Here is a 13636-nt window from a genome sequence, read left to right as displayed (position 1 = left end):
GAAGTGGGGATAAATGTAGAAAAACGAGTAGAAATGACCGTGTGCAACTTTAGAGACTGGCCACGGCCTGCCACTCTCGCTCTCACCCCCTGTTCTGGAGGCTTTAGCTGCCATGTTGTAAGGACACTCAAGCAGCTTTTGGCGGGGCCTACGTGGCAAGGAACATAGGTCACATATTTCAAAGACAGAGTAAGTCTGAACTATGTTTCTGTTAGTTGTTTGTTTCAATTCCCTAAGGATTCAGACAGATCTTTGCCTGAAAGGCTTTATTGTAACTCTGTCAGCTAAATTCCCTTCAAGTTTTCACAATCAAATGGCACCTGCACCTTCAGGCAGAAGAGCCAGTGGCTCACTCTTTCCAGAATTCAAGGTAGAGCATATGGAAATGTTAACAGCTTTAACAAACCTCATCGTCTAAAGTGCCAGGCCATAGTCTAAAGTGCCAGCACTAGCCTAATTTCCCAGCCCGCTCTTCTCTCCTGAGCCCCAAACTCTTCTTTACAGCTCTGTGTGGCACAGGGTGAGTCTTAGTACCCATCACCCCATGCAGGCTGTGATCTGTGAAATGTATGACGACTAGGGCCCTCCAACACGTATATGGACCACTATTAACACACCTCCATCTTCACCAAGCATGAACTCCCTTGTCTCTCATGTCTGCCTCTCTATCTGTGACTTTGTGTGTCTGCAGGGGAGGCATAAACTAAGCATCTTAGTGCAGTGACAGGAGCTTTAGTTTCAGCGAGTTCAGAGCAGAGTCAGTTTGCACACAAGGAGATAAGGCTGCAGCCATTGCTGACTACAAACTCCACTGGGGCCCTAAGTGTGGAGTAAACTGCAAATTCAGAAAAATCACCAGGGAAGAGGTTTGTGAGGCCAGAGGCTCTGGTGTAAAGGAATACACAAGTATGGAGCCATGTCGGCATGTCTGAGGATCAGCCTCTCTGTGGGGACTTCCACACAGAATTTCTCATCAGCACACTGGGAAAATGTTTAACCCCTAACCCTGAGCAGCAGGGTCAATGGGTTGGGGGGTGGGGGCAGGGATATTGACCATAAGGAGAAATTCAAAAGGGGCCCATATTATGCTGGGCCTTCATCAGCTCCCTGGGGCTTTCTCTACACCAAGGGCATAAACATTTTAAATTTCATACAAATGGTATAAACATCTTAAACTTTAAGGGATTCTGCCAAGTGAAGCTTAAAATTATAAAAGTTTGACATGAAAACCCACAGTACGCAAGAAGAACCTGTTTCCTAACACCCTTCCCATAGGGAAAACAACAACAACAACAACAAAAACAAAACAAAACAAAACAAAACAAAACAAAAAAACAAAGTGTATTCGGTGTCCCGCCTTTGCACTCTGAAAATTTATCTTTTCATTTAATACGTTATCTCAAGTTTTGCATTACAACTTCTGTAGTTACTGTAACTTGGAACATTTTCATGGCATTTTATTTGGCATATTTGTTGGTCTTCATGAGAATTCCAGGTTGACATCATTTTCTCATTCTTCTGTAAAGTTATTTGTGTATCAAGGATGTCAATCTCTCATCCGAGATATATTTGCCAAGCTATCTTCCCAATTTTTTTCATATGTCTTTTATTTTTTTGCAAGTCATTTATTTTTTTAATTATAATAGATTTTTATGATTAAAGAAGTAATATGGTTTTATGTCTTAAGAGTTAATGAAGAATGTCTGGAGGTCTTAGAACTCCAGCCTCTGGATTGATCAGTGTTAAACGGCAGCCCCGGCAGTGGTGGCTCCAGGAGCCAGTACAAAACAGCTTGGACTTTAGGGTAAGTCCAGTATTTAAGTCACTGCTCTCTCTGCTTTCTCTCTCTCTCTCTTCTCTCTCTCTCTCTCTCTCTCTCTCTCTCTCTCTCTCTTTTGTCTCTCTCTCTCTCTCTCTTCTCTCTCTCTCTCTCTTTTCTCTCTCTCTCTCTCTCTCTCTCTCCTCTCTCTCTCTCTCTCTCTCTCTCTCTCTCTCTCTTTCCTAGTATCATGCCCTATGGCAAGTTATTAATCAGCTCTAACTTTTCCCCTCCTTGTAGGTAGGACAGTGGTAATACCGATTGTGAAAGGTTTCACAAAGATGGAAGGAGATCACATAACAAGTTTTATTCACACAGAAGCAGGTTGTTGACTTTATATATGTCCCTTGGCTCTTCCACAAGCTTTTCCCTGCACACTTGAGGTTGTCCCTGTATACTACAGCTTCTCAGGAACCAGCCACATGGTGATTATTGCTGAGTAGGGTACTGATCGTGACTTTTCTTATGTATAATTCATTTAGTTCCAGACTACAGAAAACATTTCACTATCTCAATTAAAATTACATTTGTGCTATCTTTGCTGTGGCCCCAACCCTGTAATAGCCACTAGCCCCCTCAGCAGAGTGTGTAAGGGAGGGGAGGCACAAACTAAGTGTCTTAGTGCAGTGGCAGGAGCTTTAGTTTCAGCGAGTGCAGAGCAGGGTCACTATCATAGTCATCTGTGACACAATAAAGAAGATAATTCCTGAGTAAGGAGATTTCATCAGGACTGCACTTTACATTCTTTCAGCATTTGTGAAAAAAGAAACCATTTGTTTATCCAGTCTATCACTGATGGACATTTGGGTTGGTTCTAAGTCTTCGCTATTGTAAACAGTGCCTCAGTGAACATACATGTGCGTGTGTCTTTATAATAGAACGGTTGATAATCCTTTGGGCATATACCCAGTAATGGGGTTGCTGGGTCAAATGGTATTTCTATTTCTAGGTCCTTGAGGAATCGCCACACTGTCTTCCACAATGGTTGAAGTAATTTACACTCCCACCAACGGTGCAAACGTGTTCCTATTTCTCCACATCCTCTCCAGCATCTGTTGTCTCCAGATTTTTTAATGATCGCCATTCTAACTGGCGTGAGTTGGTATCTCAATGCGGTTTTGATTTCCAATTCTCTAATGACCAGTGATGATGAGCATTTCTTCATATGTTTGTTAGCTGCATAAATGTCTTCTTTCGAAAAGTGTCTGCTCATATACTTTGCCCACTTCTTGGTGGGCTTTTTAAATTTTTTTCTTGTAGATTTGTTTAAGTTCTTTGTAGATGCTGGATATTAGCCCTTTGTCAGATGGGTAGATTGCAAAAATTTTTTCCCATTCTGTTGGTTGCCGGTTCACTCTAGTGATAGTTTCTTTTGCTGTGCAGAGGCTGTTAAGTTTAATTACATCCCATTTGTCTATTATGGCCTTTATTTCGTTGCTTTTGGTGTCTTAGTCATGAAGTCCTTGCCTATGCCTACGTCCTGAGTGGCATTGCCTAGGTTTTCTTCTATTTGTAACATATTTAAAAAGCTTTTCCAGGGCCACAGGTCTAGTTTTAAGGACCCTGGTGTCTACATCATGCCCGAAAGTTACACATAAATCCCCCTCACTTGATGGTGAAGATCATGGTGGAGATGAAATCCTGCCCCCTAGGTCCAGAGGCTTGGATATAGGGACACATGGATTGGTGGTGTGTGGAGTTCAGGCAGAAGCACAGGAAAAAATGACCTCCAAGGAGGGAAGGAAATAAACATTTACCGAATTACTTTAAGCTAGAGGCACTAGACATGGTATCACTTTTAAGCCAAACATGCATTCAATTAACCCCATTATTCACAAGTGTAGAATTAGATCTAAAGCTTTTTTTCCTTGTGTTCTGAAGCCTTCAAGGCTTTGAAGGCTGGAATCTCCAGTGGTTGAGTAGTTGATACAACATCAATACTCAGTTTTATGTTTTCCACCACGAGTTGCCTTATTTTTAAATTAAAAAAAAAATCAATGAATAAATTAAAACAATTTTTGCGCTGCCAGAAGGAAAAACATTTTAAAGTGTGAAAAGCCATGAGTAAATAGTTGTAAACAGTATTACCCACTTAGATCATAATACACTTGACCACAAAGGACTTATGCTAATCAGTGGAGAATGGGACAAAAGATGTCAACAAATACTTTGCCTATAAAGCAAAATGCTTTTCTAATAAACCTCTGGACACATGCCAAACTGTCCCCGAACCAAACCGAGGGTTGGGCTGCTTATTCTTGAGGCCCAATAACGAGATGCAGATGAACTGGGAGAAAAGGGAGTTTTTATTTCTGTAATTGTTCATAGGGAGAAGGCCTGGAAGTTATTGCCAGACCAACTCAGAATTACAAAGTTTTCCGGAGCTTATATACCTTCTAAGCTATATGTCTACGTGTAAGTGTGCATTTATCAAAAGACATAAGTGATTAGCTTCTTCTAATGTATAACTAAGATCTTCCTCTGGAGCGTCAGTACATTTACTTAATCTAAATGGGTCCCCGTGCTGGGGTGATTACCTTTATCTTGTCTCCTGATAAGCCATGGAGGTTTGGGGAGTTCCCTTGGTCCCTAATAAAGCTTGTTTGTGGAAACCTGGCGAATATCTTCAGACCCCTCCCATGAAACTTGTTTAATCCTGAACGGGTCCTGTTAACAATTTCTTCATTATCTTGTCATGCTTTAAGTCCCAGGAAGGCCTACGCAAAATTCTTGGTGGAGCTTTGTTGCATTCCAGCCTTTGTATAAGGGCACTGGCTGTTTTAGCTTTTCGTATTTAACTTCACCACTGAGTCAGAACTGAAACAGTTGATATGGGGCCTGCGTTAGTGAGACTTGGCCTGTGACAAAACCACACTTTAATCGAAGAAATGAAAATATGATGTACAAATAAGTAACGAAGCGAATTTGAAGTAAATTATTTATGTGATTGCAAATTTTAAAAAGAGCCTACAAACAAATACTCACAAAAATATTTAAGGTAGTGCTATGCTTTGAATATGTCCTTCAAAGTTCATGTGTTGGAAACTCAATTGCAGTCATAACAATGGTGAGAGGTAGCACCTTTCAGAACAGATTAGGTCGTGAGGGCTCTGCCCTCATGAATGGATTAATGCCACTATTGTGAGAGTGTGTTAGTTATCATGGGAGTGAGTGAGTTCCTGATAAAAAGCTAAGTGAGAACCCCATGTTTTCGTTGTCTCACACACTCTATCACCATGCAATGCCTTCAGTGGCCCTTGCCAGATACCAGTGCCATGCTCTTGAGACTTCCCAGCCACCAGAACACTGAGCCAAATAAAATTGTCTTCTTTATAAATTTCCCAGTTTGTGCATTCTTTCACAGCAGTAGAACACACACTACGGCAGGCAAGTAAACATATTACCCAAAAAGAAACACATCTGAAAATATACACCAATCTTTTTACATTGAATATGTATGGGTCATAGTGATGGGGTCATGTAGATGGAAGATGTAGAATGATTTCATCTTGTAAATATACATTTATAATGCTCAGTGTTTTTTAATTAGGAAAATTTATTGAGAGAAACACTTGAAAATATGTAACAGCAAATTTACAAAGAAATCACATATATATTTTTATTTTAAAAAGTGTTCATTCTATGTTTTTTTTTTTTTTTTAAAAAGAAAGATTGCAACTCTTGACTTGAGAGTTACACCTATCTGTGTAGGTGTGTGATTTGTATATTACACTTCCAACCCTTAGAATGCTCAAACTCTTGTGTGCAGATTTATCTTCTGCTGTCTCAGGGGTTGGTTGTCCTCTCTCGGAGCATAGGGACACAAGAAGGGATTGCTGTCAAGGCATGGACAGTTATAGAAATTTCTGGTTGATGCACTGCATATCAGTCCCTTTTATCACTCCCTCCTCCTTGCAAACTGAGCTGTCCTGGGACTTTTGAGGTTAGAAGTCTGACTCTGACAAACAGATAGCATCTATGTACATTCAATATTTTAAAAGGAAAAGGTGTGATTATTTTTTTCTACTCTCATTCCTGTGACCACTAAAGTATGTTTCCTATTTCCTTTATACTTTCCATGTCTGTCTCTAATATGCTCTCTCTGAGATGGACTGAACATTTTTTTCTGTCATTCAGTTACTTTCAGATATTTCTGTAACTTTGTCCTTCCTTAAGAATATGTGATGAGCAAGAGTTTATTAAAACTATGTATGGTTAAATCGTGCCCATCCAATAGAGCTCCGTTCCAATGATGGCAATTTCTTGTAGCGTCTGAATGAACCCTGACAAGCTTCTACAACTCATTACATCTCAGCAATCTGAGACAGGCCAAGAAGCTGGTAATTCTGCATATCAGAATCCTGTTTGAGGAGCACATGAAGGAAAAAAATGTAATGCAATGCAGCAAACACAGAGCTTGGCAAGCAGCAGGCCCTCAGAGTTCCCCCATGTCTATAGCTACAAGTACCTGGGTTCCAGGTCTGCTGACTATAGTTTGCTCTGCAGGGGTGACTCAATTGGAAACAGCTCCCTGGGTGTTGGTAGCAAACTCAGGGGGCACGAAGAACGGGAAGTAGAGTCTCTTCTGACTCCTAGGGCTCTCCCCACTATGCCCTTCAGGAAAGGAGTTATTTTGAAAACTCCACCTTGTGCATGTGACCCTGACAATGTGGTCTGTGGCCTACTCTTGCCTTGTTTGACAGATCCCCTCAATTTTCTCTGAACCCCAGCTCCAAATCTCACAGATTCTCCTCACAAACACCATATGAAGACAGTGGTGACAGGTCACTTCCGACAGGCCACACCATGGGCGAATAGGCCAGTGCCGATCCTTGGCCTCAGGACCTCACAGGGCATGAAGGGTTCTGAGACCCTCTCCCACTTCAACCCACAGGACACCCAGCAGGTTCACTTTCAGTTAGAGGTGGTAAGTGGTGAGGGCCCAGGCTGACTGTTTTCCATTGTTCTGAGGATGAGGGCCAAGTGAATCCTGACATACCTGTCTTAGTCCATTTTCTGCTGCTTTAGGAGAATACCCAAGACTCCCTATATTAGTCCGTTCTCACACTGCTATAAAAATACTACCTGAGACTGGGTAATTTATAAACAGAAGAGATTCAATTGACTCACAGTTCTGCATGGCTGGGGAGGCCTCAGGAAACCAAGGATCATGCCAGAAGGCAAAGGTGAAGCAAGGCATCTCTTACCTGGCAGCAGTCGAGAGAGAGAGAGAGAGAGAGAGAGAGAGAGAGAGATACAGAGAGACAGAGCGAGGAAGCGCCACACTTTAAAACCATCAGCTCTTGCAAGAACTCTGTCACTATCATGAGAAGAGCATGCGGAAAACCTCCCCCATGATCTAGTCACTTCCCACCAGGTCCCTCCCTCCACACGTGAGGATTATGATTCAAGATGAGACTCGGGTGGGGGCACAGAGCCAAACTGTATCACTGGGTGATTTATAAAGAACAGCAATTTTTATCTTACGGTTCTGGAGGCTGGGAAGTTCAAGGAAGGGTCTGGCATGTGATGAGAACCTTCTTGCTGTGTCATCCAATAACAGAAGGTGGGAAGGTTAGAGAGCACAAGTGAGAGAGAGCATGAGATCAAACTCATAGACTCAAGCCCTTTTATAATTGGCATTAATCCATTCGTGAGGGTGCAACCCTCATAACCCGAACACCTGCCATTAGGCCCAACCTCTCAACAGTGTTGCACTGGGGATTAAGTTTCCAACACGTGGTTTTTTGAGGACACATTCAAATCAACCATTGCATCCTTCCTCTGGCCCTCAAATTTATGTCCTTATCACATGCAAAATACATTCATTCCACCCCAATAGCCCCAAAGTCTTAACTCACTCCAGCACCCAAAGTCCAGAGTCTCATCTGCATCAGAGATGGGTGAGACTCAAGGCAGGATCCAGAGTGAGGCCAATTTCCCCTAGCTGTGAGTCTGCGAAATCAAACAAGTTGTCCATTCCCAAAATACAATGGCGGGACAGGCATAGGATAGATATTCTCATTCCAAGAGGGAGAGATAGGCAAGAGAAAAGGCATAACTGGTGCTAAGAAAGTCCAAAACCCGTCAGAGCAAACAACATTACATTTTGAGGCTTGAGAATAATGTTTCTTAGCTCCAAGTTCTGCCTTCTGGGCACACTGGGGCAGGGATTGAGCCCCCAAATTCTCAGGCAGCCATGCCTCTATGGCTTTGCTGGGCTCAGTCCACCCAGCAGCTCTCACAGGTTGGAGTCTTGTTCCTCCAGCTCTCCCAGTGTAGCATTAAATGCCGGTAGCACTACAATTCTGGGATCTTGGTATCAGTCCAGCTCCCACGCCTCTACTAGATGTGACCCGAATTGGGACTCCCTGTGACTGACTTGTTCCCACAGCCCTATCAGGTACTGGTCTGGTTGGGGCTCTCTCTGGCTGCTGTGCCCCTGTGTCAGGTCTCTACATGGGCACTCAGGCTGTCTGCAACAGTCTGTGAAATCTAGGTGGAGGCTGTCACAGACCCATAGTTTGTGAACGCTGTGTACCTGCAGAATTAGCACCATTTGGATGCTGCCAAGGTCCACCACTTGAACCTCCCAGACCGGCAGCCTGTTCAGCACCTGGGTCCCCTTGAACTATGGCTGGCACAGCTGAGGAGTGCTGCATGAAGGTGTGGGGAGCAGGCACTAAACGCAGCACCGGGCAGCAGATGCTGAGGTCTTGTGGGTGCCTCTCTGGAAACTTTGCCTTTGGGCTCTGCTCTGAGCATGTGAGTGGAGGAGCAGCCTGGAAAAACTCTGAAATGCTGTCAGGGCCTTTCTCCAGTGGTCTTTGTCTTACTCAGTGGCACCTGTTCCCCTTCTATCCCTGGTAATCTCATTAGCAAAGTGGTCACTTGGCCATGCCTTTAGTTTGCACTCCTAAACATGCCTTTTCATTCTTTACATGGCTAGAGTGAAATTTTTCAAAATATTTACCTTCTTTCTCTCTTTTAATTTACACACTCCATCTTTAAAGCATTTCTCTTCTCTCTCATTTTTGTCTAAGTGGCTGAACAAAGTCACGCAGTACCTTGAAGGTTTTGCTGTTTAGTTATTTTTACTGCCAGATAGCCTAGTTCCTTCCCCTAAGTTCTTTTAATGTGAGTACATAGTAGGTGTATATATTTATGGGGCACACGAGATATGTTGGTACAGGCATGTAATGTGTATTAATCACATCACATCCCCTCAAGAATTTGTCATGTGTGTTACAAAAAATCTAATTATATCCTTTTTGGTACTTTAAAATGTACAATTCAACTATTACTGGCTTTAGGCACCATGCTGTGATATCAGATACTAGACCTTATTCATTCTTTCTATTTTTTTTTTTCTTAATCCATTAGTCATCCCCACCTGCCCCCTGCCCCTACACTACCCTTCCCAGCCTCTGGTAACCATCCTTCTACTTTCTGTGTCCACAAGATCAATTGTTTTGATTTTCGGGTCCTACAAGTAAGCGAGAACATGCGATGTTTGTCTATCTGTGCCTGGCTTATTTCACTCAACATAAAGATCTCCAGTTCCATCCATGTTGTTGCAGATGACTGGATCTCATTCTTTTTATGACTGGTACTCCATTGGGCATATGTACCACATTTTCTTTACCCATTCATCTGTTGATGGACACTTAGGTTGCTTCCAAATGTTGCTATTGTAAACAGCGCTGCAACAAACAGGAGTGCAGATACCTCTTCCATATATTGATTTCCTTTCTTTTGGGTATATACTCAGCAGTTGGATTGGTGGATCATAAGGTAGCTCAAATTGTATTCTTTTTAGGAACTGGCAAAGTGTTCTCCATAGTGGTTGTACTAATTTGCATTCCCACCAACAGTGTACAGTTCCCTTTTCTTCACACCCTCACCAGAATTTCTTATTGCCAGTCTTTTGGATATAAGCCACTTTAGCTGGGGTAAGAAGACATCTCATTGTGGTTGTGATTTGCATTGCTCTGAAGATCAGTGATATTGAGTACCTCTTCATCTGCTTGTTTGCCATTTGCACGTCTTCTTTTGAGAAATGTGTATTCAAATCTTTTTTCCATTCTTTAATCAGATCATTAGATTTTCTCCAATTGAGTTGTTTGAGCTCCGTATCTATTATACTGGTTATTAACCCTGTGTCAGATGGGTAGTTTGCAAATATTCTTTCCCATTTTGTGGGTTGTGTCTTCACTTTGGTGATTGTTTCCTTTGCTGTGCAGAAGCTTTTTAACTAGTCGTGTTCCCATTTGTCCAATTTTGCTTTGGGTGCTAGTGCTTCTCATGTATTACTCCAGAAATTTTTTGCCGAGAATAATGTCCCTGAGCGTTTTCCCAGTGTTTTCTTGTAGTACTTTCATAGGCTGATGTCTCAGATTTAATCCATTCTTTAATCCATTCTGATTTGACTTTTATGTAAGACGAAAGATACGGGTCAAGTTTCATTCTTCTCCATAAGGACATCCAGTTTTCCCAGCACTATTTATTAAAGAGACTGTCCTTTTCCCAATGTATGTCCTTGGCACCTTTGTCGAAAAAGAGTTCACTGTAGGTGTGTGGATTTGTTCCTGGGTTCTCTGTTCCGTCCCACTTGTCTGTGGGTCTGTTTTAAGGCCAGTTCCATGCTGATTTGGTTGCTGTAGCTCTGTAGTATAATTTGAAGTCAGGTAATGTGATTCCTCCAGTGTTGTTCTTTTTTGCTCAGGATAGCCTTGGCTACTCTGGGTCTTTTGTGCTACTATATACGTTTTAGGGTTGCTTTTGCTATTTCTGTAAAGAACATCACTGGTGTTCTTGTGGGATTTGTAGATTGCTTTGGGTATTACAGACATCTAAACAACATTGATTCCTCCAATCCATGAATGTGGAATAACTTTCCATTATTGTGTCCTCTTTGATTTCTTTCATGAATGTTTTGTAATTTTCACTGTGGAGATCTTTCACTTCTTTGGTTAATTCTAAGATATTTAATTTTATTTTTGTCTATTGTGAGATTAATTTTGATTTCTTTTTCAGAGTGTCCCCTGTTGGCATACAGAAACGCTACTAATTTTGTAGGTTGATTTTGTGTCCTGCAACTTTACTGTATTGTTTGATCAATTCTAATAGTTTTCTGGTGGAATCTTAAGGATTTTCTAAATATAAGATCATATCATCAGCAAAAATAGTTTGGCTTCTTCCTTTCCAGTGTGGATGCCCTTTACTTCTTTCTCTTATCTGATTGCTCTAGCAAAGACTTCCCGCATTATATTGAGTAACAGTGGTGATTGTGGGTATCCTTGTCATGTTCCAGATCTTAGAGGAAAGGCTTTCACTTTCTCCCCATTCAGTATGATACTAGCTGTGAGTCTGTTGTATATGGCTTTTATTATGTTGAGATATGTTCTTTCTATACCCAGTTTGTTGAGGGTTTTTATCAGGAAGGAATGTTGAACTTTATCAAATGGGTTTTCAGCATCAAGTGAAATAACGATATTGCTTTTATCTTTCATTCTGTCGATGTGGTGTGTCACACTGATTGAGTTGCATATGTTGAACCGTCCTCGCATCCCAGGGATAAATCCCACCTGGTCATGATGAATGATCTTTCTGATGTATTGCTGAGTTGGGTTTGCTGGTATTTTATTGAGGATTTTTGCATCGATATTCATCAGAGATATTGGCCTGTAGTGAGAAGCCATTGTAAGAAGATGCCTGAGAATGGATACTTGGTCAGTGTAACGGTTTTAATATGCGCCTGCCCTATTCTTCAGAAAATCGTCTCCTTTCTCATTTACTTTAGAATGTCACGACCCCCAACCTATGGAATTAATTAAACAGAGAAACACTTCCAATACACTGTTTCACACTCAGAAGGTTTCACAGTCTTTCACTGTCAAACCTTGTTAGCAAAGCCAGGACAATGGACTCAGAGCGGACAAAAAGTTTACCAGTATCTTCCACAGGGATGTTATTTTCATTCATAGGTTCCATCCTCAAGTCAGGCCAGACACTTCAGTCTCTGACTTGTAAAAAAATCTTGTGTAAGGAAAACATCAGTTTGCAACTAGTGTTTGGTCACTGCTGAGATAAACAAATATTTTTTAAAAAATAAATACGTCTCAGAGAGTTAAATAGGCGTACTTGGAAACATGAAAGCCTAGAAAATGAATTTAATATGGCAGATTTTATTGAGAATGCATCATGAGTCATAGGAGTTCAGAAATCAGGAAGTTCTGGGAGAAGCAAAATATCACAAAGGCAAGTTCATTGCTATATTTAATAATCAAGGGACTGCTTGCTCTCCAACCCAATAGATGATCAAGAGATGGGCAGATCTTGGTAGGCCCACCAGAGATGTCAAAATAAAATTCTCAAAAATAAACATCCTAGAGACCTCCAGCTCTGGCCAAGCTAGAGTTTGCCCTTTCCTCCCACATGGTCCCTCTACACCAGAACACCCTGAATATAACAGCAAACCAGCAAAGGGAACTCTGAAACATGGAAAGGAGAAAGCAGACTGACTCGTGCTCTCAGGACTCGAGCAAGACCACAGGCAGCGCATTCTCTTGGTTTTTCTATTTCCACGCAATGTCACAGAGAGGGCACCACAGACGCCTCCAGTCCAGAACCACTGACAATGGCAGACACAAAGCAACCAAGAAAAGCCTATTTCCTCAGCCAAAGGACCAGAGAAGGCATGATCTAAAAACTGAAGTAACCTTTGTGACAAATTCCCCTCCCCTACACTAGACAAGAAACAATGGAAAAGCCTTACCTCTCCCACCCCCCCAAGGTTTCAGGGAACAAGAAGGAAACTTGTCTTCTACCCTGCCTCTCTGAAGCAGATGGTGATGATCCCATTCACCTGTCAAGGTAATGTCAGTGGTGTCCAGCAGCAAGATGAGCCTTCACCTTCACCTGACATCAATAACACTGAACAAGGCAGTCCACGCTGGGACTAGTAAGCATTCCATTGATCCCCATCTCTGGTGTCAGTGATGTCTAGTGGAAACGTGAACCTTTACACGCATCCAAACTCAATCAAGTGGTGTGAGGTGGGGCTAATCGACTCTCTGCTTTCCCCTGCTGGCCTCCTATGCCAGCTAGGTCTTATGGAGAGCTATGCCTCCTCTTCTACCCATCCTCAAGATGGAATGAAGTGGTGGAAGGCAGGATTTGTTGGCACTCTCTTTTCCCACTCCTTCCCCTCATGTTCTCAGAGACCAGTGGGGAGCTAGGCTTCTGCCCCACCACACTGCAGCAACAAAATATTGAGTCAGCCGTTCAGTTGCCCTTTCCCTGAAGCCTAGCAAATAACTGTGCCTACCCTCCCCCACCCTACCTCTGAGGTAACAAAGTGTTGTGAATCGGTGCCCCCTTTTTTATTGGAAATGTGTCAGTGGGGCTAGGGTAAAAGTTTAGCTCCCACCACAGCCATCTGTAAAGAGGCAAGGTGAACCAGCAATCTTGTGTGCTAGAATGGTGTCAGAACAGGAATCTGAACATATAACCTTATAATATGATGGGACCACCATCACATATGTGGTCTATCATTGACCAAAAAGTCATTATGTGGTGCATAACTGTATATGAACTACCTTAATGAAATGCCATCAACAGCCTTATGAGCTTGAATTTATTACTATTCCCAGTTTAAAGATGGATAATAAAACCTTGGAAGAGTTTACCTGGCCAAGGTTATTTAGCTACAGAGTGGCAATGCCATGGATTCAATCCTAAGATAGCTGATGCTCATTACCCCATCTACTGAAAGATGACACTGTACTGCAAAAATTAAAACAGACACAGCTGATC

At 42.1% G+C, this 13636-nt stretch overlaps 2 protein-coding genes and 1 long non-coding RNA gene across 3 annotated transcripts in view; all 3 read left to right on the top strand.

Moving 5' to 3' along the window:
- Positions 1–13636, top strand: part of LOC116545613 (T-complex protein 11 X-linked protein 2-like) — a 55737-nt gene that overhangs the window by 34336 nt on the left and 7765 nt on the right. The gene's annotated exons all lie outside the window — the stretch shown is intronic.
- Positions 1334–2810, top strand: LOC116545616. The gene is made up of 3 exons (XR_004266379.1): positions 1334–1804; positions 2060–2143; positions 2769–2810. It is a non-coding gene; the product is annotated as an uncharacterized LOC116545616 (long non-coding RNA).
- The window catches only part of LOC116545615 (nuclear RNA export factor 2-like), a 58322-nt gene continuing 47967 nt past the window's right edge, over positions 3282–13636 (top strand). The window contains exon 1 of the mRNA XM_032272148.1: positions 3282–4234. Within this exon, the coding sequence (XP_032128039.1) occupies positions 4225–4234 (10 nt within the window). The 5' untranslated portion in view covers positions 3282–4224. The remainder of the gene's footprint in view (positions 4235–13636) is intronic.

Source organism: Sapajus apella, unplaced genomic scaffold (assembly GCF_009761245.1).
Source record: "Sapajus apella isolate SASKATOON/1434 unplaced genomic scaffold, GSC_monkey_1.0 scaffold310, whole genome shotgun sequence".
NCBI classification, from domain to species: Eukaryota; Metazoa; Chordata; class Mammalia; order Primates; family Cebidae; genus Sapajus; species Sapajus apella.
Note: the sequence above shows the minus strand (reverse complement) of the source record. Positions and strands in the feature narration are given on the sequence as shown.